This window comes from Prionailurus bengalensis, chromosome B2, assembly GCF_016509475.1.
Source record: "Prionailurus bengalensis isolate Pbe53 chromosome B2, Fcat_Pben_1.1_paternal_pri, whole genome shotgun sequence".
NCBI lineage: Eukaryota > Metazoa > Chordata > Mammalia > Carnivora > Felidae > Prionailurus > Prionailurus bengalensis.
The window spans coordinates 104,543,322-104,566,908 of NC_057349.1; the positions used below are offsets into that span (position 1 = coordinate 104,543,322).

The 23,587-nt window shown below is 42.3% G+C and overlaps 2 protein-coding genes across 3 annotated transcripts in view; one reads left to right on the forward strand and one right to left on the reverse strand.

The window, feature by feature from the left end:
• Positions 1-3,378: 3,378 nt before the first annotated feature.
• Positions 3,379-23,587, forward strand: part of NT5DC1 (5'-nucleotidase domain containing 1) — a 142,415-nt gene continuing 122,206 nt past the window's right edge. The window contains exons 1-6 of one of the 2 annotated variants that reach the window (XM_043592158.1): positions 3,379-3,655; positions 9,320-9,411; positions 11,037-11,108; positions 12,235-12,341; positions 17,133-17,212; positions 18,878-18,962. In XM_043592158.1, coding sequence (XP_043448093.1) covers positions 3,563-3,655; positions 9,320-9,411; positions 11,037-11,108; positions 12,235-12,341; positions 17,133-17,212; positions 18,878-18,962 — 529 coding nt within the window. In that variant the 5' untranslated portion in view covers positions 3,379-3,562. The remainder of the gene's footprint in view (positions 3,656-9,319; positions 9,412-11,036; positions 11,109-12,234; positions 12,342-17,132; positions 17,213-18,877; positions 18,963-23,587) is intronic. The other variant, XM_043592159.1, reaches the window with a different exon arrangement.
• COL10A1 (collagen type X alpha 1 chain) overlaps positions 20,059-23,587 on the reverse strand; it is a 45,740-nt gene continuing 42,211 nt past the window's right edge. Inside the window, exon 3 of the mRNA XM_043592157.1 lies at positions 20,059-22,965. Coding sequence (XP_043448092.1) covers positions 21,095-22,965 — 1,871 coding nt within the window. The 3' untranslated portion in view covers positions 20,059-21,094. The remainder of the gene's footprint in view (positions 22,966-23,587) is intronic.

The window sequence follows — 23,587 nt, forward strand, 5'->3', positions numbered from 1 at the left end:
GACTTCATCCCATCGCATTCTCTCCCTCCACCGTCAAAAATAAATATATGCACACACAAAAATGAAATAAATGCATACACACACAAACCACAGTAAAATTTCTAAGGAGGCATCTCTTTTTGTAGCAAGAGCAGAAAGGGAGAGTATAAAATGACTTTTTTTTTTAAAATTAAGAAACTTAAGGATTTTAAGATTACTAAAGCAATCAAATGAAAAATATTCCTAATGCAGAACTACTGCCATCTTATGGCCACAGCCCAGTATTACAAATCAGTTTTTGGTTCTATTTCGCTCAATGACTTAATATTTAAGTGCTACAGAGATGAACTTTTAGGCATTATTACGTTTTTAGGCCTTATCTTTTGTTTTTTTTCCAAATTACTGAATAAACTTTATTGCTTCCCAAAGCAAATTATATGATCCAGGGAAGATGTGTATATTAGTTTAGATTATATAAAAAGTCAAATATTACAATGTTTACTTTGGGGTATTTAGAAAAACCAATTAAACTGATGAAACAATAAACAGGTCTCCCCCCCACTCCCCAACCAAAATAACAGTTTGGTAAATAACATTTACAATGTAGATATTAAATGGCAGTGTTTTAAATCCACAAAAGGTCACTTAGTGAGTTATTTTAGAGTCTGAAACAAGCGAGCTAATCACTAAGTTACTTTTAGGTAAACAACAAGTAAAAGGCATATCTAAAGTTAAAGTTGCTAAATTATAGTATTAACTGTAGGTTAAAATGTACGTCAGTACGTCAGTGTTAACAATGAAATTCAATTTTAGAAATTCAGCAACAAATGTAATTTCTTACTTCTGAGCATTGCTGAATTATTTCATAACTTTCTGGTTATAAGAAAAAAATTCAGTACACAGAATACTAAACAATTCCTAAAACTTCACAGCAAAGTACTAACATTATACACAAATAAACGTACCAAAATTCTGAAAACCAACAAATAACCTAAGGAAAAAACTGAAGTATAAGTTCATGTCATTTAGGGATCCTGCAAATGCAAATATTATTTTCACCATTTGACACAACATGGATTAGAGTCAAATCTCCTTATTGACCGTAGTAGTCTGCTGAGACTGCCCTAACAGTATACCACAGACTTAGTGGCTTAAACAACAGGAAATTATTTTCTCACAGTTTTGAAGGGTGAAGTCCAATATCAAAGTGCCAGTTGGGTTGGTTTCTGGTGAAACCTTTTTTTTGCTTGCAGACTGAATCTTCTCCTTATGTCCTCACAGGGCGTTCCCTCGACGCATGTGTATATCTGGTATCTCTTCCTCTTTTTATAATGACACCATCATATTAAATTAGGGCCTTACAACCTCATTTAACCATACTTAAAGTCCCTGTCTCCAAATATAATTACATTGGGGCTTAGGGCTTCAACACATCAATTTGTTGGGGGTGGGGGGGAGACACAATTCAGTCCACAACACTGACATATTTAATATATCACTCAAAGAAACAGAAATTAACTGGTTTAAATAGAACACTGAACTTTTGCTTGATAATAGAACAGCTGTGGTATTTTATCAGTACATGTGATAAAAGTTTAGGGGAATCATTTCACATGTCCTTAAAGGAGGCAGACTGAGGTTTGAGGTAGAGGCCAGGAAAGGTGAACAGGGCTCAAAGGAGGAGTAAGATCTCTCAGGATGATTGGAGTGCAGTTTGCTAAATTCTCCCACAATATGTAAATGTCGTAGACTCTAGCAGAGAGCTTTTTGAATGGACAGGAGGAATGTAAGAAATGTAACAGTTGACACTCAGCAAGTAGATAGGTCCAGGTTTAAGGGTCAACTCCAGTCCCAGGGCCACTTACATCTTGAAAAACAATCCTTCAGTACACTTCCCTCTGGCAATGAATGCACTTGTGCATTTACATTACTAAGGGAAGTCCCCATCCTACATTAAAACAAGGTAACTTTCAAGGAAACTTGTGGCTTTCAAGGTGTCCTCTACCAGGTAGCTTGACCTTGGCAGGCATTTAGCAGGGGGCAAAAAGGAATGCTGAAGTCAATGCTCCAGGGACAACAGAGTCATACAAGGGAAATAAGTACAAGCTGTAAATCAATCCAGCTTTTTCTCGTTTGATTCACAGACATTAAAAACATGGTTGTTGAGCTCTCATCAGTGAACAGCTCCATCTTCTTGAGCATTCTTTCCTCTTCCTATTCCAGAGAGATTTGTTTGGGGCTTTTAAGAGTTATAATGGAACAAGTATTCAATTTATTCAATGGGTCCACTAGGTATAATAAGTGTCCTACCAAACTGAACTATTTATTGCACTAAATTAATCCCTTGATTGGTCTATTAGCCTCATAAGGGTTAGTATTAGTAAGGGTTAAATGTAATTCTCAATCAATTATATTTTCATTATGTCATAACTATTGATTTTTTTTCCCATTGGACAGCTTTCCTTTAAATTTAACACAGAAGTAGTACAAAGATAATAGACTCATATTTTTTAATGACATTTGTATTTTCTCTTTTAAACAATTTAAAAGATCTCAAAGTCCTAGCCTTTCATATGGGTTCTCAAAATTAAATGCATCCATTGTATGTAATGAATTAACTTTTCTCCTATACATCTAAAATGATATTAGCTATACACAGTCCTTGAGAGAATTCAGATAATTGTCACTTGAATCATTTTGTGCACTATAAATCTGAAAACCATCTGTCTGAAGAAAATTCTCTACTCTGCAGCATGTTCTATCAACTTTCTGATGTCCTTTCATTGAAAAATTCATTACAATAAAAAAACAATAACCAAATAACAAAATAGCCAACATTGGTTTCTTTGATCATCAGTGTCATCTTTGCAAAAATGGTCCTTCTAACTCTTTCCTAAAAACTATTTGTTAACTCACTCCAAAGGTGAAATAGTGAAAGATCTATTTGACTACTTAGGAAGATACAAAAAGATTCAACTCATAGCACGTGGGCAAAAAGATCTTCCAAATTCTAGGCTAACTGTGTCAGAGGGTATTAGTGGGTAGAATTTTCTCCATCTTACCTTATTCCGCACAAGAGCAAAGGGTCGGGTCTAACTTTACAGTGTCCTGGTTTCTGTGGCACCTTCCTAACGAAGGGGAGCCCCGGTTAATTTTGTGGCAAGGGCTACGTGCCAACAGGGATTCATCTGTATCCCCAGGCTCAGCAGTGGTGACGTGACCCCCCCGGTCACACCCGCCTTTGGGGCTGCGGGGCGGGGGAAGGACATCGGTAGGGCGCGGGGAACCGGCCGGCCGCCGTCTGCGGGACGCAGGGCGCCGAAGCGGCGGGGAAGGCGCCGGCAGGCGGGCCGCGCGAGGGGCGGAGAGAAGCGTGGCCGGGGGCGGCGCTCGCGGGCGCGGGAAGCGCTGGAGGCAGACGCGCTGCGTCCTGAGGGTGGCCGCAGCCCCGCCCCGCCGTGCCCCGTCCCGCCCCTGCCGGGCCCCGTCCTGTCCCGTCCCGCAGCGTCCCGCGGCGTCCCGTCCGCGGTCTCCTCGCACCCTCCCGGCACCTGAGGCGCTCGCCGGTGCTTCCAGCGCAGCCATGGCTCAGCACTTCTCTCTGGCCGCCTGCGACGTGGTCGGCTTCGACCTGGACCACACTCTGTGTCGCTACAACCTGCCCGAGAGCGCGGTGGTGAGTGGCGCAGGCTGCCCGGGGCGCACGGCGTGCACCTCCATGGCGGCCGGGGCTGGAGTTTCTTCCCGGCTCCCGCGGCGACCGCTGCCAGGGGCCCTGCAGCCGCCGCGCCTCTGCGCAGAACTCGGCCTCCCACGGCGAGGCTGGGCGGAAATGTGCATCCCCGGGCCCCTCCCGAGCCGTCGGCACCGGCTTATGGAGCTCAGCTTTTAGCCAACTTTGAGAGAGCGGTGGGAAGGAAAGGGGCAGAGGGGCAATCTGTGCAAAATCGGGATGAGGAAGCGGTTCCTGGGACGGAAGGCAGGGCGGGGCCAGGGGAACTGGGGATGTCTTTTGCAGAACCCTGGCCTTGGAACTTCCTTGCAAGTCATTCTGGGCACCAGCCGCACTACGATGCAGCCACCTGGGCTTCTATTTTCCTTGTGTGCAGTTTTCTTTTAGCGTGTCCACGCGACCACCTGTCAGTTTTTAAACACTGCAGTCAGGGAGAGATTGTGTGGTGTTTTGAAGAAGCACTAGCCGAAAAGTCATTAGAATCTTAGCCCAAATTTTGTCTTCTACCAAGAGACGAAAATAAACATTTATTGCGCACTTCCTACGTGCTGCATGCTCTCTGAATAAGTTCTAATCCTAGCAACCGTCTACTAAGTTTGCGTCCTCCCAGAACTTTGGGAAAAAGGGGGAGTGGAGTATTTATGATACCACACCCTAAGGGGAATTGTCCTTCCTCCCCCATTACTTTGGTTTCACAAGGAAACTAATTGTAAAAAAAAAAAAAAAAAAAAAAATCACAGGAATTTTTTAGTCAAAGATTCTTCTGAAGAAAGTTAAACCACTGTCATGTTAGAACCCGTTTTGTGCATATGTGAGCATAAAAATCTCAGAATGCAAGACCCTGCAGTAAAAGGATTCTTTTTTACAAACCTCGAATATAAGTGAGGCTTAAAGATCGGAAGTATCCTAGTAGTGTGTTACGGATCCTGTTTGGTTCAGAAATCTTTTATGAAATACCAGCAGTGTGCTGAGCCCCTTAACAGAGTTGGATGCTGAGATGGACACGGGCCTGCAGGTGGCGTTGTAACGGGGGAGGATGCTGAAGAGTTCAGTTCAGCCCCCTGTGGTGAGGGCAGTATTGCACCTTGCTGCAGACTGGCTGCCCCTAGTGTCTGGAGACCCTCCCTCCACACCAGCCCGTCTTCCAATCTTCCACAAAACCGTTAATTTCTCACAGCACTTACACATGGCTTAAAATTTCCTGTGAACCTGTCAGAATCTTCCCCTAGAGTCTAGAGCCATGACTCCTTGACATCAGTATCTCTGATAGTTTCTTGTGTGTTCTGTGTGCCGAGGTGAGTGCTTGGCACATACGGGGTTCAATAAGTAATTGAGGAATAACTGAATAAAAACATAGGTATTTTAATAAGTGAAGATGGCACAGCCATTATTCTAATACGCATTCAGTTTAAATGAACTGGTTAGATCCTTACAAGAACTGTGCGAGGTATTTGCTTTGTCACAGTCGCTGTTTAGAGATGAGGATAGCAAGGCACAAAAAGAATAAGCAGCTTATCCAGAGTCACCCTGCTAATTGGCTTCTGTTCCCACCACCATGCTTTATGTGAGCCAGAAAGCCCAGAGGAGAGGTCTGGAGTGACACTTGATGCTTGAGCTGGGTTCCAACACAAGAGTTAAAGCTGGCAGGTGAGGAAGCAGAGGGGGGCACTTCAGACAGAGGGAATCTAGCCAGGGCAAGGACCCAGAGGTGAGAAACAATTCAGGGAACTGCTGGGTGTCACGCGGCAGGTGGGGAGTTGCAGAAGATGTTGGAGAAGTCGGTGGTGATTGCGTCATAGAACACTGAGTGCCTCTCCCATCAGTATCATAGGCGTTTAATAAATGCAGAATGTGCAGATGTTGGACTGGATGTGTTACCTCACCTGGGGGCTCAGGAAAGGTATCCTAGAAATGATGACCCCTGTGCTCTCCTGGGGTTGCAGACTCAGAAGGGTAAGGGGCCAAGCAGTTAACCCCCATTTGTGAGTGGGAGCAGGGCCTGGGATAGCCAGGAGAGTGTGTTTGCCTTCTGAAGGCACAGCCACACTTGACTCTTGCCAAGTTCCATGAGGAAGTAGGGGCCGAGTCTCCTTTCTAAAATTTTTATTTATTTTATTTTTTTAAACGTTTATTTATTTTTGAGAGACAAGGAGATGTAGAGCGTGAGCAAGGGAGGGGCAGAGAGAGAGGGAGACACAGAATCTGAAGCAGGCTCCAGGCTCTGAGCTGTCAGCACAGAGCCTAACGCGGGGCTTGAACTCACAGACTGCAAGATCATGACCCGAGCCGAAGTCGGAAGCTTAACCGATGGAGCCACCTAGGTGTCCTAGGGCTGAGCCTCTTAAAAGAACTAATTCTTTTTAAGACCAGTTAGGAATCTGAACTTGTATGAGAAGTCTCTCAACTTTTATTTTTTTTAAAAAAAAAATTTTTTTTTCAACGTTTATTTATTTTTGGGACAGAGAGAGACAGAGCATGAACGGGGGAGGGGCAGAGAGAGAGGGAGACACAGAATCGGAAACAGGCTCCAGGCTCTGAGCCGTCAGCCCAGAGCCCGACGCGGGGCTCGAACTCCCGGACCGCGAGATCGTGACCTGGCTGAAGTCGGACGCTTAACCGACTGCGCCACCCAGGCGCCCCAGAAGTCTCTCAACTTTTAAATGTTAGTTTGTTTTCAAACACATCAGGATTATGGGGTTGCCACATTTAGTGAAGAAAAATACAGCACCAGTTAAATTCGAATTTCAAATAACAAAACCATTTTTTCTTATATGTGTGTTCTGCATGGGATGTGCTTATACTAAAAAAATTCATTGTTGTTTATCTGAAAATCAAATTTAGCTAGGCATTTCATGTTTTATCTGGCAACCTTAAGTGGGAACCAAACATAATTTGTAGTCTGCATACAACTCACAATTTGCAGCTGCTGTTCAGTGTGCATTATTAGGTACGTGAGACACTGGGAGAGGAAGAGGGCTGGTCATGGAGGCCCTGTGCCATGAAGGCATCTGGGGTAACTCAGTATAAGAGAAAGATCCAAGAGCTCGGGCCTTGGGACTAGGATGGGTTTCAAAGGCACAGACTCCCTTATTTTCCTCAGCACCATTATTCTCTGGTTCTCTCCACACGTTGACCTCATTCTCTCCTATCACAGAAACTTCTCCACGAGGTGAGGGGCATAGCTGTGGATGCCCCTAACGGCAGCCCTGCTGGAAAAGGCCCCTTTCTCTCAGGAAGGTGTCAAATCTCAGTGGCATCATATGCCCATATCTTTATCAGTATTGTCAAGGGGTGAGAATTTCCTGTTGTCTGAAACTGAGTAAAGTGCCTTGACGAGAGGCGGCAGGTTTAATGGTATGTAGTAAGCATTGGTAGCTTGGAACTGGCTGTGGTGAGAATATTGATATGTGAAAATGGGCAAAGGTACTTATCAGAACTTTTTTTTTTTTAAACCAGCATATATATGACTGATAATAGCAAATATTTCAGTTGAATTTACTTGTATGTAAGGCACTGCTCTAAAGCACTTTACATCTGTTAATCCCACAGCACTGGTTCCCTGCAGTCAGGATCATGATGTGTATTTTTTATTATCCATAGTACTTTGTACCTCAGAGTGACTCAGTCCATTTTTGATTGATTTTTTTTTAATGATTCAATGAAAATCCGTATAATGCATAAAGCCAATGATTTTCAGTCATCTCTGGACTTCAGGAATCCTGTATGGCCTCACCTGGACCCCACCCTATCCTGGAGGCCTGAAATTTCCAGGTGGTTTTAGGAGCCATCACTGGTTCTGAATCACTGCCAGGATTGAGAAGTGCTGATATGTAGTGTTGACATAATGTAAGCCTGTTAACAACTGACCTGGATCAGGGTCACATTGCATTGCATGGTAATACATGTATAGTGATTTTAATTAGCTTTAGGATAGAGAACAGCTCTATTTGACAGGGAGCTTTTTTTTTTTTTTCAACGTTTATTTATTTTTGGGACAGAGAGAGACAGAGCATGAACGGGGGAGGGGCAGAGAGAGAGGGAGACACAGAATCGGAAGCAGGCTCCAGGCTCCGAGCCATCAGCCCAGAGCCTGACGCGGGGCTCGAACTCACGGACCGCGAGATCGTGACCTGGCTGAAGTCGGACGCTTAACCGACTGCGCCACCCAGGCGCCCCAAGCTTTTTTTTTTTTTAATGTTTATTTATTTTTGACAGAGAGAGACAGAGACAGAGACAGAGCATGAGCGGGGGAGGGGCAGAGAGAGGGAGACACAGAATCCAAAGCCCAAAGCAGGCTCCAGGCTCTGAGCTGTCAGCACAGAGCCTGATGCGGGGCTCAAACTCACGAACCTTGAGATCATGACCTGAGCCCAAGTCAGACACTCAACCGACTGAGCCACCCAGGCGCCCCTGACAGGGAGCTTTTGATTTCTCTGCACTCATTCCCTGATGCTCACACCCAACTCCCAAATCCAGATATGTGTGGGTCTCTGGGTTTCTGGATTTGGTGTGCTCCCCTTCCCCTGGATTCACCCAGCTAACTGCTACATCTTGCAGACGTCAGTGTAAACATCATCACCTCAGGGAGGCCTTCTCCCGTTCCTTTTACTGTGTCTCTGCTCTCTTCCCGCTTGTGCTGTCTCATGCTGCCAAAACCTGTCACGGGTTAACATATGGGAGAAAGGTCGAGTTGCTCAAGAATCTTCTCGGACACTGCTCAGTCAGACCCCAGACCAGCATTCTGCCTCAGGTCCGAGGGCATCTGATGCTGACTTAAGAACCCTCATGGAAGGAGAATGGGGTAGGGCCAGTGTGGACCTTCATCCACCTTCTGCCTCCTCTTTGTTTGGTATACACAGTTCTTTAAAAATCAAGCCAACTCTTTAGAAAAAAATAAGACACATTACCCCAACACTTGGGATTTTGTTGTTGTCGAGAAATCGGAAGATCTATCAACCATCGGCAGAGCATTTATCTTTGTACTTGTTTCCTGAAGCTTTCTTTGTCCTTTTCCTTCAGTTTCCTTAAGCAAAGAAATAAGAGGTATTTCCTGTATCTGATGGAAGCTCCTTGATTCTTCCTTCAGATCATCTGCCTTGTCTCCATGTGTGTTTTCCCTTTGAGACTCCCCTGTGACAGTGACAAAACTAAAACAATTTAGTGACAATTTCGATGTCCTTTATTCGGGGAAATAATCTATGAATTAGGGAAACCCAGTGCCTCATAAGCACTTTCTACTAAGAATGGGCTAAGGATAGATATAATGATAGAGTGATCTATATGTTTAAAATGAGTTTACAAAGCTTTCAAGTCTTAATGATCTCCAACCCATTAGAATTCAGGAGTAAGACAATAGTCATCCTCGGTTATGTAATTGTATATTGATGGTGTAATTCTGCAGTGGAAAAAGACACAACAGCTACCTGGGGCTTTCAGGGGTGGATAAATTGCTTGTACACGGGGATTAAACTGCCGAACTTCACAATTAGAGATATTTCTCTCCCATCTGCCCCATGAATGACTCCAGTAGGTTTTCAAGTCTGTGAAATTCAGAATGAATAGTGAATTTATATTTAATTTCTCTTTATTCCTTCCCCTTATTTACAGCTCATTTATAATAGCTTTGCTCAGTTCCTGGTCAAGGAGAAAGGGTATGACAAAGAATTACTAACTGTGACTCCAGAGGATTGGGATTTCTGGTAAGTTCTTTTTTTTAAGGGCTGCCCATTCCCTCTGTTTCTTAAATGTTGCTGATAAAATTTTAATGCTTCTGTGGAGACAGAAAGTGAAATGTGAAACTGAGTCAAAAGACAAAATGCTTTCTCTATTAAAAGTTTTATGTTTCATTAATTAAAATCTTTTCTACTTTAAATTTAGACTTGTTTAATTAAATATGTAAATAGGCTAAAAGCTTCTTGACTAATTTGGATGTTTCTGTATGGCTTAAGTTTGTCATAAGTTTCAGAGGTTATTAAGAACTATCTTTAGGGGCGCCTGGGTGGCGCAGTCGGTTAAGCGTCCGACTTCAGCCAGGTCACGATCTCGCGGTCCGGGAGTTCGAGCCCCGCGTCGGGCTCTGGGCTGACGGCTCAGAGCCTGGAGCCTGTTTCGGATTCTGTGTCTCCTTCTCTCTCTGCCCCTCCCCCGTTCATGCTCTGTCTCTCTCTGTCCCAAAAATAAATAAACGTTGAAAAAAAAAAAAAAGAACTATCTTTAAAATTTACATCTTAAAAAAGAAAGTTTGCTTTATTGCCCTTCAAATACTGAACTGTAGAAGAGGAAGAATCATGTTTTGAATAAATGTCTGAACTGGGCCATTTGGTTTTCTGTAATTTGGGTAAATGTTCCTGTCTCTAAGACTCTTACTGCTTACTCTTAGGGTTCTCTACTTGCCAAGGCTTATTTTGTCTCTCTTCCTTATCTAAACAACAAAATAAAAATCTAACACTTTAAAATTGCTCAGTTGAAAATTAATAATAAATCTAAAACACATGAAAAACACATACAAAAGTAATTCTAGAGCAATGATGTTCATCTATTATATATTTCTGCAGTGTTTGGTTAGTCCTTTTTGATGTGTCCCTTTTGTAAAAAGAAGAAACACAAATATTTCACCGTATAAAACCGCTGACTCTGGAAATTTTACTGTGGACCAAAGTCAGTAATGCTTCTAAAGTACCCTGTCATTTTTTGTTTAATTCTCTTGGTATTTGGTGGCATTATACTTCCTTGTTTTATTATTCATAAAATGAATCTGTACCCACCTCTCTCCCCAAATCCCACAAGTCTTTTGCAGTGAGGAACCTGAAACTTAGTATTTGACTTTCTTTTAGTGGTTTTCAATAGTATGCCCTGCCCAGAGGGCAAGGTTTTAAAACCTGACCTAAATCGAGGCAATTTCTAAAGAATATAGGAGAAACTCTGGCTAAGAGCTTATCTGGCAGAATTTAAATGTGTGTGTGTGTGTGTGTGTGTGTGTGTTTTATTTAATGAAAAATACTTGCACATTTTAACAGAGACATGAAATAATGTTCCTTTTTTTGTTCTAATTTTTGAATTCCTCTTTTTTTAAGGCTTAAGGATTTTACAAACTAAACATGCTGTCTCTCATTTTCCCACATGGCAGTTTTCCTTACATACTTGCTCTGTAGATGCTATTAAATTTTAGAATTCTTGGATATTCTTGGTCTTTTTAACCAATATATCATTCACCTGCATGGGAGAATCCCTTTTAGCATTGTGACTTTTTGGAAGTATAGATTATTATTTCTTGGGGTTAGCCGAATCTATGAATTGATCAGTAATCAAATTTTTCTATTTTTAGTTGCAAGGGCTTGGCACTGGATCTGGAAGATGGGAACTTCATTAAATTGGCAGATAATGGCACTGTGCTCAGGTAATAAAATTTAGTTGTGAAATCTAAACTTTTTCTCCAGGACACTTTGTTATTATATAGCATTTGATTGTTAAATACGGGTTAAATAAGATTATTATTTTTATCATTCAGATGACAGATCATGTGCCTCTGTTTCTTCGTATGAATTGTTTTAACAATTTAAGTACAGATCAAGAAGCATTGGACTTAAAGGTCTAGTTCTTTTAAATTCGGCTCACTAGAAATAATTGCAGGAAATTCAGGAGAATTTTAATAACTTGCTTCATCTCATTGATGACCTCTACTGCAAAAGAGCCTGGAGATTATGTTGTTTTAGATGAGTGCACAGTTGCCTGGAATAAAGTGAGATTTCTTTTTACTAAGAAGAGAATGAATGTTGGGTAGGAGTTGGTAGTCTATGCACACTTCTCCTTCCTTCTCCATTTATCCAAATTTGTCCCCCTCGTGCAAGACTCCTGTTGTATTTTAGCTCCTTCTGGAAGTTTTTCTAGCCTACTCCAACCCTCATCAGTCTCTCTCACACTCAGTACTAATTCCCTTTCCTTCTCTCCTCTCAGGGTGCACTGGGCACTTGGAGTATTTGGGGGGAGTGAGACAAACAGATGAGAAGCTGCCGCTGCCACTGCTCTGAGCCTTACAGAGCGGGCCAGGGTGTGGGCATCTGCTTTTCCCCCAGCCCCCATAGTAGAGGCAAGCCAACGTGGCCACAGCTATGCGATTTATTATTTCTGTTGACGTGATCAGAGTCGAAGGAAAGGACGCTCAGCACAGGTTACCCCTGGCACATACTGTCCCTTTTGATACATCATTCTTTTTGCACGCTACGAACTCATACTCTCCCCTGGACCTCACGCTAAGTGCAGATAACTACAACAGGTGTGGCCCCCCTTCTGATTATTTTGTTATTCATTTGCATGTTTCTTGCCTTGGGCAACTAGAGCTGAAGTGTAGTATGTATGTATACATACTCAATGCAGCTTTGACCAGGACCTTAAACTCAACTATCAGATTCTTAACAGTGTACTTAGCTCTCTTCAATCATAGTTAATGTAAAGCATTGTATAGTTTTGGTTTTGTCTTTCATTGTTGTATTTGTCTGTCTGCCCCTCCCATCTCCCCAAACCAGAGCAAGCCATGGCACAAAGATGATGGCTCCAGAGGCGCTGGCAGAGGAGTATGGTGGGAAGGAGTGGAAATACTTCATGTCTGACACGGGAATGGCTTGCCGATCAGGTATGGCTCATGGCGGGGTGGGGGTGGGGGGGGCAGCGCCACCATTACGTCTCCTTTTGTTTTGGATGTTGAACCTGGGGCGTGAGGGCATGAAGCGTGCCATTCTTGCCTCCTGTCGGCCAGTTTACACAAGGGGGCAGCCGTGGTGTGATAGGAATACGATGCTTTCCTTGTGTCTGATACCTGTTTGGGAGTTGGTTCTGCTTCATTTAGGGTTTCATTGATTGCTCCTTTTACTTGTACTTGTTCTGGAGTGAAAAGACTAGCACCTAGGAATAATACATTCCTCAGTCTTCTGTATTTTTTTTTTAGTTTATTACATGCTCAGTCCTTTTATTTCTCCATTACACATTTCTCCTCGTATTCATACTACCCACCTCTCTTGTTTGCTTGTTCTTTTGTTTTCTTGAATTCTCTTCTTTACTCTCAGTTCTAGTATCTTCTGCCTTTGTCTTTTCTTTTCCCTTATTTTAAATGATTTCATATATTTTCATATCTTTCTTCCCATTGTCTTTAAAGAACATGAATGGATTTCTCAAAACTTATTTGTAGACGTTGATATGCATAAATTAACAAGTAATGCTTAAGACATTATTATAAACACATAGACCTTGTTATGTTATAGTTGTTAGTTTTTCATTTGTTCTAAATGTTTGTGCCATTTTCTTTCACACTACACTTTTGAAATGCACCTGTTCCTCAGAAAATGTAGTAACCAGGGCAGGGGCGGGGGACACCTGGCTGCCTCAGTCGGTAGAACATGCGACTCTTGATCTTGGGGTTGTAAGTTTCAGCTCATGTTGGGTGTAGAGATTACTTAAAATAAAATCGTAAAAAAAAAAACAAGAAAATGTAGTAAGAATATAGTTGGAGTTATTCCTTGTTATAATTAGGTTTGCTTTGTAACATTCTCTGTCTTTTGAGAGTTTGTTTTGCTTTTGTACTGAGATCGAAGTGTCAGGAAATGAGTACTCCTGATAAAGTAAATCAGTAGGAAAACATATTTCACATTGGGGATCAATACACAATGCTTTCACACATCTCAAGTCCAAATGGCTAGTGGGAGTGAAATGGGTGTCTATGTTGCCCTTTACTCCGCTGAGGATAGAGGACTGCTGTTGTCTTTCCAGACATAGTCAGTTGTGGATAGCTGCCCTCCTCCCAGAAAGGCCAGGCACAGAGCTAAGTGTTTCACTCTGCCATCCATTCATTAAAGGAGTAAAGTACATTAAAGGAGTAAAGTATTTCTCAGCCAAGAAAAGAGCATTCACCCAGTAGGACCAACAGTCTGCCCACTCCTCTGGCTGCTAGTGGGCGCCACCTCCTGGAATCAGCAGCTTCCCTCTGGTGCTCAGTATAGCCAGGAGTGCTCTGAGGATGACCTTGGAATTTATCTCCTCTTTAACTGAGTTGGTTAGGGAGGTGTTTCCCCTTCCTGTGCTCAGTGGTCAGGTGATGGTGACACATGACAAAGGCCTTTATTTCTGCCACGTTGTAAGGGAAAGCTTTGCCTTTAAAAAGTAATACACCTTTTTTTAATTTTTTAATTTATTTTTTATTTTTATTATTTTTTAATACAACTTTTTTTTAATGTAGAGATCTATAAAAGAAGAAAAAACTGGCCTATGATTCCACAACCCAGTTAAATTTTGTTTACGTTAAAAAAAATACTGTGAGCAAATGGTTAGAAAATTTAGTTATAGAAAAGAGTAAAATGAAGAGTAATTATCTCCAACCCCTGGCCCCAGAATCCCCTTTCCTTGAACTTATTTCTCAAAAATACCAAAAGGAATCATACATTTTCTGTACTGTGCTCTTTTTAATTGACATCTTGGAAATCCTGTCACATTAGCACACAGAGATGTACTTCAGTCTGTTAAATGCTGCTGTGCTCTGCCATCCAGTGCTGTCCATCAGTCCATCCATAGTGCATAGTGACTTTGTGTCTAGTGTTTGGCCATTACAAACAAGCCTGCAGTGATGTTTTCATATATGTATATTTTTCACTTTTGTGCAAATGCATTCAGGGTACACTCCTAGAAGTACAGTTGCTCTAAAGACATGTAGGTTTAAAATTTGATCAGTATTGCCAAATAAAACCTTTATTTTCACGAACACCAGTTGGTTTAGCTGTTTCCGTCTACTTAGAGCGTACTCATCCCCAGAGTTAAGTAGAGCATTGTCAAGTGCATTCCCTACCAGTATGTTTAGGGAATTTAAAGCATTGATGGATACAGACATTTTACTGACCATTTACTTGATAATCACTTTTCAGGTTCTTGCACTGGCAGGAGTATGGTTTTCCTTACCCGCCGATTTCCAGAGAGCAAGTCCTTTTGACCTTGTTTCCCTCTAAACTGGTGGATTATGCAGAAACAACTTGGTATAGCGGAAACCACAGGGAGTGTGGAGGCAGGTGGTCCTGGATCATATTGACTCTGTTCCTTGCTGGGTCAAGTGATCTGGCAAATTACTAAGCCACTTTTGGCATCACTTTGTTCATATTTAAGTGAAGATGATATCACTCACCTGCAGGAGAAGTGAGCTAACATAAATTGTTCTCTTGCCTTCAGTCATTTGTGTGCCTCTGTTCTGTTACCAGTAAGAATATGTGGTTTGTAAAGTACATAGTTGTTGGCACTGGGTTCTTGGGGAGCAGTTTCCCTGTGAGCACAGCTTAACGATTTTAGGACTTATCTTCTTGTGGAGGCTTGTTTCATTGAACTGAGCTCACTAATCCCTTCATTGCCAGTGAGCTCTCTGCTTATAAGGAGGAGAGAGTCAAAGCTTTCATGTGGTAGTCTTGGAGTTTTGTTGTGGGAAGAGGCATTGAGAGCAGCCTGGTCCAGTTCACAGGTCAAGACTGAACAAGCCTCGGTGTGTCCACAGAGTGGTCATCCAGCCCAGGTTTGATAGCTGAGTGAGTCAGCCCCTTGCCTTGTGGAAGGGAGTTTCATTATCCCCCTGCGTTATTTGCTTAGACCCCAACCAAGACTCGTGATCAGTGTTTCAGTTCTTTAACTGAACTTCATCTGTTAATGGCCATAAAGGGAGTGAAAGGGGAGGGGAAAGCAAGGACACATATCTGGTGATGAGGACACCTGCTGCTCCCACTGTGCCCAGAGCAACTGGCCACTCTGGTGTCATAGGCCAAGAGAATAAATACAGCACAGGTTAATGTACCTTGGAAAGCTGTTCCACTGTCTTAGGTCTTGGGAACCCTGGAGTATTATGTGGCCTTACAGCACAGCAAAGTGTGAGCAGAAATGTACATGTTATATTATCTTCCTCTTCCTCCAGATCCTGGTTCCTCACACTGACAAAGCCAGTCTAACCTTTCTTAGGAATGAAAAATAGTCTAATAAAATGAAAAAATGAAAAATAGCCAATAATTTCAGCTGCAAAAGAGTAAAAAACAAACTGTTTTTAACTGAGGGAAAGGATACACAAACCCACACAGCCATTTTGTGAATTAACAGAAGGAGAACTTTGAGTTTGTTTCGTTTATGTTCTTAATAATTTGATATGAGGAAGTAAAAAGCATTAAATGGCAGTTAAAGGGATAGACATCTGGCCCCTGCAGAGGGTTTTCTCCTGTTAATTTACCCACGACCCTCCTTCATTCCAGAAGTCCATTCCACTATTAGATCATTCATTCGTTCGCTTAACAAATATATTGAGGGCCTACAATATGCTGGGTATTGTGTTTAGTGGACACTAAAGAGCAAGACAGCCGTGTTCCAGAACCTCATACATTACAAATGGGAGAAAGGGAGGACTCGAAATCAGGCACTTATAATAGTGCATTCAATGTTACGACCATTTGAAAAGTACTTTCTTACATTAAACTAAAATCTGGCTTCACCTTTGGTTGTTTGATTCCTCTTTGTGCAAGGGTTATGACATTGGGACCCCGCATCCTGCCCAAAGCAAAGTGGTTGGTCTCAGTCCTGGTAAACAGGAGTGAGATGTTAGAGGCGATGAGATGGAAGGAAGGAACAATGGGGGCTATGTTCCACTGGGACTTCTGAGAAGCACTGAGAATACCTCCCAGAGTTGTCAATCCAAGGGACAGAAGTCTTCACTGTCTCCTAAACTTGAGGCTCATCCACTGGTGCCTGGAGCTTGCCACGTGAGCACATGGACTCCACAGGCTTTTGGGGAAAGTGAATGACACAGGTGTGCTTAGGTGGGATGATGTCATTTAGCACGGCCATGGCTGGGATCAGACTTGAGCCAAAGGGATGTGGCATGGGTCATCAGGTGTCTGCCCAGGGATGGCAGATTCGAAAGTGACATCTGTACCAAGGAAGGGCTCAAGTTTGATTCTGTCCTAGGGCCAAATAGGATAAATTAAATTCCTCTCTTCCATGAGATCCTGGAGTGCCTGTCCTGTGCTCCTGAGATTTCCAAGATTAGTATACTGTGTCCTGATATGATGTGCTATTTTTTTTTTATTCCTCTCAGTGCATTGGTTATTCTCACATTGCATTGAAGGTGGACCAGCCAGCACAGATATGGAAAGGCACTGTTGTATTGATTACTTCATGGTACTCCAGTGTTAGACTGATTGTTTTGGAATTCAGTGACATTGATAACATAAATTGTGGCTTTTTCATAATCCATTTTATATTTGGGGTAAATCTATTTAATTTTTACATAAAAGCATTTTTTTCACGAAATCCCTTTAAGTGACTAACCCAAAATCTAGTGTCTCTTTAGCCAGGTTTCTGTGTGTCACATAAATGAGGCAATAATTTATTCCCAGTTTAAATTTTTGTTCTTTTTTAGGAAAATATTATTTTTATGATAACTACTTCGACCTGCCAGGAGCTCTTCTATGTGCCAGAGTCGTGGACTCTTTAACAAAGGTGAGCAAGGGCTCATTTTTTAGAAATTATGGTATGTATTTAGTCATAAATCAGAGGACTTAATTATATATGTCTTTTGAGTTGAGATTTTATTCAGTTTCCTCTCTGTAGTTGTAGAAGTGACTGAGGAAGAAAAACAAAATTTGGTCGAGTATTTTGGGAAAATTAAGTAGCAGTGACTATTTTTTTTCTCAAGGATAATAAACCTATTCGCCAGCAGAGGGTGCAAAAGTCTAAAAAGAAAACAGACCTCATAGGTGGAAAAATATTTTCTTGGTTTCATTAGCAGAATAAAAAAAAAAAAAGTAAGTAAATTCCACCTGTTCTTAAGCATTCTAAATAATATGAAATTAAAAAATGAGATGGAGTTTTTAAATTCATCATTTTGAGCAGTTTGATGCATGCAGACTTTATACTGTTTATGAAGATTGAATAGATGTCTGGTTCCAAGAAGTTACACTTAGTTAGGGCTTAAGACCTGTGAACAGAAACCAGTTTTATGTCAGAATTACTTTTCTTTTTTGCATATGTTGTCTTTTAAAATCATAAAGATCATGTTGATAATTGAACATGGATAATGGTTTATTTTTGAACCAGAATTAGTCATGTTTTTGTGAAAGTTTCTGTTGAGCAATAATTTTAGTATGTTGGTAGAAGTTATTTACGTGAACTGGAGTCAGTTTTTTATTCATAGTAACTTCAAGCAAATTTATCAGTCCTCAAATATTTCAGAGCTTATATAATTAGATACAAATACCTAGTAGTTTGTCTTTGTTTAGATAGAAGGACACCAGTTAATGTTTCCAAGAAAGCAAGGGGTTGTAGGGTTATGTGTTTTAATATAATGTTACTTCCTGGTTTAAAGAAATCTGAATAAAAATGGTGTACATTTTGGGTTTTGAACCTCCTTTATCTCTCCTGTAGAGACTTGCTGCTCTTTTATGTAGAAATCAGGTAAATGTGCATTGAATTCTAAAGTAACCAGCTTTTAGGACTTTAGGAGTTGAAGTTTCTTAGCCCCATTGATGCCCCACTACATGAAGAGGCACATTCTGATATCTCAAAAGCTATAACACCATAAATTTACTCATGTGTTTAAAATACATAATTTTTAGACATTACATTGAGTGGAAATTTCTATTTTATTTGGGCTATATGAGCTATATTAATATTTAGTTATATGTATATATATTGTATATATATATATTGTATACATATATATATACATAACAGTGATTTTCATGGAAGATTTCTTTTTTTAAATCATTCGGAAGAATGAGTTTATACATCTATTACCTTTTCTAAAATATGAGTCCCAATTTTATTTTTTATTTTTAAAAAACTGTTTTTAATGTTTTATTTTTGAGGGAGAGACAGAGTATGAGCAAGGGAGGGGCAGAGAGAGAGGGAGACGAATCCGAAGCAGGCTCCAGGCTCTGAGCCGTCAGCACAGAGCCCAACGCAGGGCTCGAACTCACAGACCATTAGATCATGACCTGGGCTGAAGTTGGATGCTCAACCAACTGAGCCACCCAGGCGCCCCATAAAATATGAGTCCCAGTTTTAGATTACAGTAATATTTTAATGGTTTGGCAAGTGTTTTCTACTGGGCTTGAAAACAGAATTATTACGTATGTTAAGATTTGGAATTTTTTTTTTTTTTAGCAGAACAATGGTCAAAAAACATTTGATTTTTGGAAGGATATAGTTGCTGGTATACAACACAATTATAAAATGTCAGCTTTTAAGGGTGAGTAATGTGAAGAGAGATTTTCTAATAGATGTTTATTAAATGCTATGTCTTATGAATTACTTAGAAGTTACCTATTTTGTTATGTGTCTCAGTTAGGATTTACGTTCATCTTAAATTTTGCTATGTAGTTGGTACTGTTTACATTTTAAGAGGTTCTGTAATTCATGTCTGGTTCATGGCCATAATTGCCAGTATTCTGAGCTATGCTGTCTCTTACATGCCTGCCTAAAGGGTCGTTCTGTGGGCTCCCTAGAATTGAAGTTCACACTTCACTATTTCCCAGCCTGGGAATGCAGATTACTCACACCTATAACCATTGGTGTCGTGGTTATAGACTGGTAGGGGAAGTGAGAATTCTATTCTCATTGCTTAAAACAGGATTGGCTGACTCAGAATGGGGCAGAGACATCGCCAAGCTGCAGCTAAGGTTTCACAGCTGTATCTGCAGGTCTGCTTGAGTTACACAGAGGATATTTCTAAGGAATAAAGAGATGGGTTTATCATATGTTACCTCGTTGACTCCAACCAGACTGTCCTGATTCAACCAGTGGGCTGACTGATAGATGCTCAAGAGCGATGTTTCTCAGCTTAGAGAAATGTTGTCTTTTGATTGACATAAACTTGTCTGCCTTCTTTTTAATGTAATTTAAGCCATCAAAATATAATATCAGCTCTTAAAAGCTGATATTAACGTAATCCTAAATATTATGACTAAAATCTGACATGGCAGCAAATAGTAACTGCAGAATATTTTTTCAAATTACATATTTCTCTGCCACCTGCTTTGTCCTTCCCTGAAGAAAATCACTGTTTTGGAGTAATCGTCTCACTTTTCCATACCCAGTCACCTGCCCTTCACCCTGGCTGGTAGGTCCCATGGGGTCTTGTGGGGGCCTTTTCACAGTCCACACTGAGTGCTGGGGGAGGGGGGTGTGGGAATGCCCATCCCCAGTAGAGGGGAGTATCCGTGACAACTGTAAAAGTCACCCACATACCGCTACTGTTTTACTTTTATTAACTTTGTAAAATGAAAAGCCTTCAAAGAATGGTTGAGAATACCAGATTGCTGCTGTCGAATAAATTAACATAAAAATCTGTTGATGTTATTTTATTGCATTGTAAATAAGGAGTAGGTAAAACATTTCATGCTTTAACAAGTGAGGCACAGCTTAAAAGTTTTAAACAGCAATATAAAAATACAGTACAGAGCATAAATAAATAACGTCTTTTCATTTCTAGTCAGATTGTGAAACGCTTGACGTTAGTTATACTTTCACTAGAATAGGAGGCTCAGGGTACATATGGTAATGGTCTGTAAACCCACAATATCATATTATGTAAGATTCAAGATGGAATTAAAGAAATCAAATTAATCACACTTGTATTAAGTAAATAAAATAGGTTAGACACCCATTTCCAAGTTATGAAGGATATATAGGAAGCTTTCCTGCAGTCACAGAAAAGTTTGCAAAGGTTCATGGCTAAAGCACCTTGCATTTCAGATTAATTTTAACATAATCTTTTGGTTTTATTAGAGCTGTAAGAAGTCTGTATGCACCTGTATGTTTGAATAGATCTTGATGAAGGGGCCATATAAGCCTTCGAGTAATGCACCATCAGAAAGATCTCAGGGTATACAGTGTCTTTGAAATTTGAATATTCAAGTATTTGAGTTCTATAAAGATATGATACCTCCTGATTGTTTCCTAGAAGTTCTCCTGTTAATTGTTAGAAACAGGCTTCTTTTTAAAAACAAATGCTGAATTTCTGAAATCAAATTTAACGTAATTTAGTGTCCCATTTCAGGGTTTCATTGCGATCATTTTATTTTTTTAGCCTAGTAGGACTTTCATGGTGAAATTTTTAAATACTGAAGGAGTTCACAGAAAACTTTAAAGAGTCTTAAGGCTGCTGACTAGAAATTCAAGAGAGTCTTTGCATATAATTTACCATTGCTGCTCGCTTTGTCAGGGGGACAGTTTATTGGTCTGAAAGCTCAAATCTGTATTTTGGAAAATTAAAATTAGTCACATTTTTTTTTGCCTACCTCCATATGCATTTTGTGGGGCGCAGTGGAGTTGGAGAATGCCTTTTCAAGCAGATTTACGTTAGCTCGGTTGGGAATATGCTCACATTGGTGCCACCAAGAACCCTGAGAAGGAGGAGTGGACATACTCAGAGGAGTACAGCCCATTTGACCCAGCATTGGGCAGCTGGAGCCACACCTGGTCATTTTCTGTGAGATCGAGTATGGCACTCCCGGAAGCCTGATCCAGGTAGCCTTTGGTGTATTCATCATAGGTGTACATGACAGGGGTGCCGTTCTTATACAGGCCCACCCAAACATGGTTCCCTTTCACATGCACGTGGTAGGAGAAATAGTATGTTCCTGGGATCCTACAGGTAAAGATTCCAGTTCTTGAGTCATAATGCTGTTGCCTGTTATACAGAATCTTGTCAAATGGGATGGGAATACCTATAGCTGGGTAAGCTTTGGAGAGAATAACAGTGAACGCAGACACAGGCATCCCCGTTATTCCCTGGTTGGCACTAACAAGAGGCCTTTGGCCTGCCTTTATAAAGCCCTCGGACGGGGCTGCCTGGCCTGGGGGGCCTGGAGGGCCTGGGGGACCGGGGAGGCCAGGCTCTCCAGTGTGGCCTCTCGGACCTGGAGGCCCTGGTGGCCCAGTGGGACCATTAAGCCCCTTAGTTGCAATGCCAGCTGGGCCAGGAGGACCTGGAGTTCCTGGATCCCCTTTAGATCCAGGGAATCCTGGAATGCCTGGTGGCCCAATGGGGCCTCTGGTACCTGGTATTCCAGGGGCACCTCTTGGACCAGCCTCACCATTGTGTCCAGGTACTCCCTTAGCTCCTGCTGGGCCCACAGGACCTGGGAGACCAGGAGGTCCTTTAACTCCAGGGTCACCTTTTGGGCCTGGGAGCCCTGGATTTCCCTTAAGACCACTGGTGCCTGGTTCTCCCGGGTACCCTGGTTTTCCATCTAACCCAGAGGAACCCCTTTCTCCCTTAGCCCCAGGGTGTCCTGCAGGCCCAGCCGGTCCTGTCTCACCTTTAGGGCCTGGAATTCCTTGGTTGCCTGGGATGCCTTTTGGTCCTTGGGGTCCCATGTTTCCAGGGGGTCCAGTCAGACCTGGTTCCCCAGGATGGCCTGCTGGGCCTTGTTCCCCTTTGGCACCTGGACTCCCTGGAAGGCCAATAGGTCCTCTTTGTCCCTTCAGGCCTGGTAACCCTGGTTTCCCAAAGCCAGGAGCCCCGGGGACCCCAGCTATTCCTGGGGCCCCAGGGTGACCTTTTGTCCCAGGAATCCCTGGCTGGCCTGGGGCTCCAGGGGCTCCTGGCTTTCCAATGCCTTCTGGTCCTCGCTCCCCAGGAGGACCTTGGGGGCCTGGCGGGCCAGCTGGTCCTCTCTCTCCTGGAAAGCCCCGCTCACCTTTGATGCCTGGCTGCCCTGGAAGCCCATTTTCACCTCTTTTTCCTACTCCAGGAGAGCCAGGTGGTCCCATGGGACCCTGAGGGCCTGGAAGGCCCCTCTCACCTGGGTGTCCAGGAGTACCATATCCTGTTTCCCCTTTCTGTCCATGCACACCAGGGACTCCTGGTGTGCCCTTTTCTCCAGGAAAGCCTCTGGGTCCTGGGGCTCCTGGAGGTCCTTGTTGTCCGGGTTTTCCTGGAACAGTAATTCCAGCTGGGCCGGGGATTCCAGGTGGCCCTGGTGGGCCCCGTGGTCCTGGTAAACCAGGTGGTCCAATATCTCCTTTGGGTCCATATAGTCCTTTCTCCCCGGGTTTTCCTGGGAGTCCTGGCAAACCTGGCTTTCCAGTGGTGGATGGTCCTGGTGGTCCTGGTAATCCTGGCTCTCCTTGGGGTCCAGGACTTCCGTAGCCTGGTTTTCCTGGTGGTCCAGATGGACCCGGGTGCCCTCGAGGTCCCACAGGGCCTGGGGGACCAGGGATACCTTGCTCTCCTCTTACTGATACACCTGAAAGACATGTCCGATACACAGACCCAGAGAGAGGGATGATTAGTAATGTTAAGGGATCATTGCTTCTTGAAATATAAATCAGGACAGGACATGGCAGTGTCCGTCAGTCCATTTTGGCAGACTAAGCTCCAACGGTTTCAGATAACACATTCTACATTGTTTTTAAAAACACTGCCAGAGGGCACGGTTTCATAAAACCATGGCTACCATTGTAGTTTCATTAGATCCTAATTATCCATAAAAATAAACTGGGATTGAAGAATTCATCTAGAATAAGAGTATAGGGGGGACTGGGGCGCCTGAGTGGCTCAGTCAGTTAAGCGTCGAACTCTTGGTTTTGGCTCAGGTCATGATCCCACAGGTCCTGAGTTCAAGCCCTGCATCAGGCTCTGCACTGACAGTGTAGAGACTGCTTGGGATTCTCTCTCTCTCTCTCTCTCTCTCTCTCCGCCCTTCCCTTGCTTGTGGTCTCTTTCTCCTCTTCTCTCAAAATAAATAATAATAATAATGAAAAGTGTACAGGGGAAATATTTACCTTACCCCCATTTATTTGGAGAAAATCATCTACCTCAAAAGGAAAGGGGAAAGTATTTAACAGAAAAGGAATGAAGAGACAAAT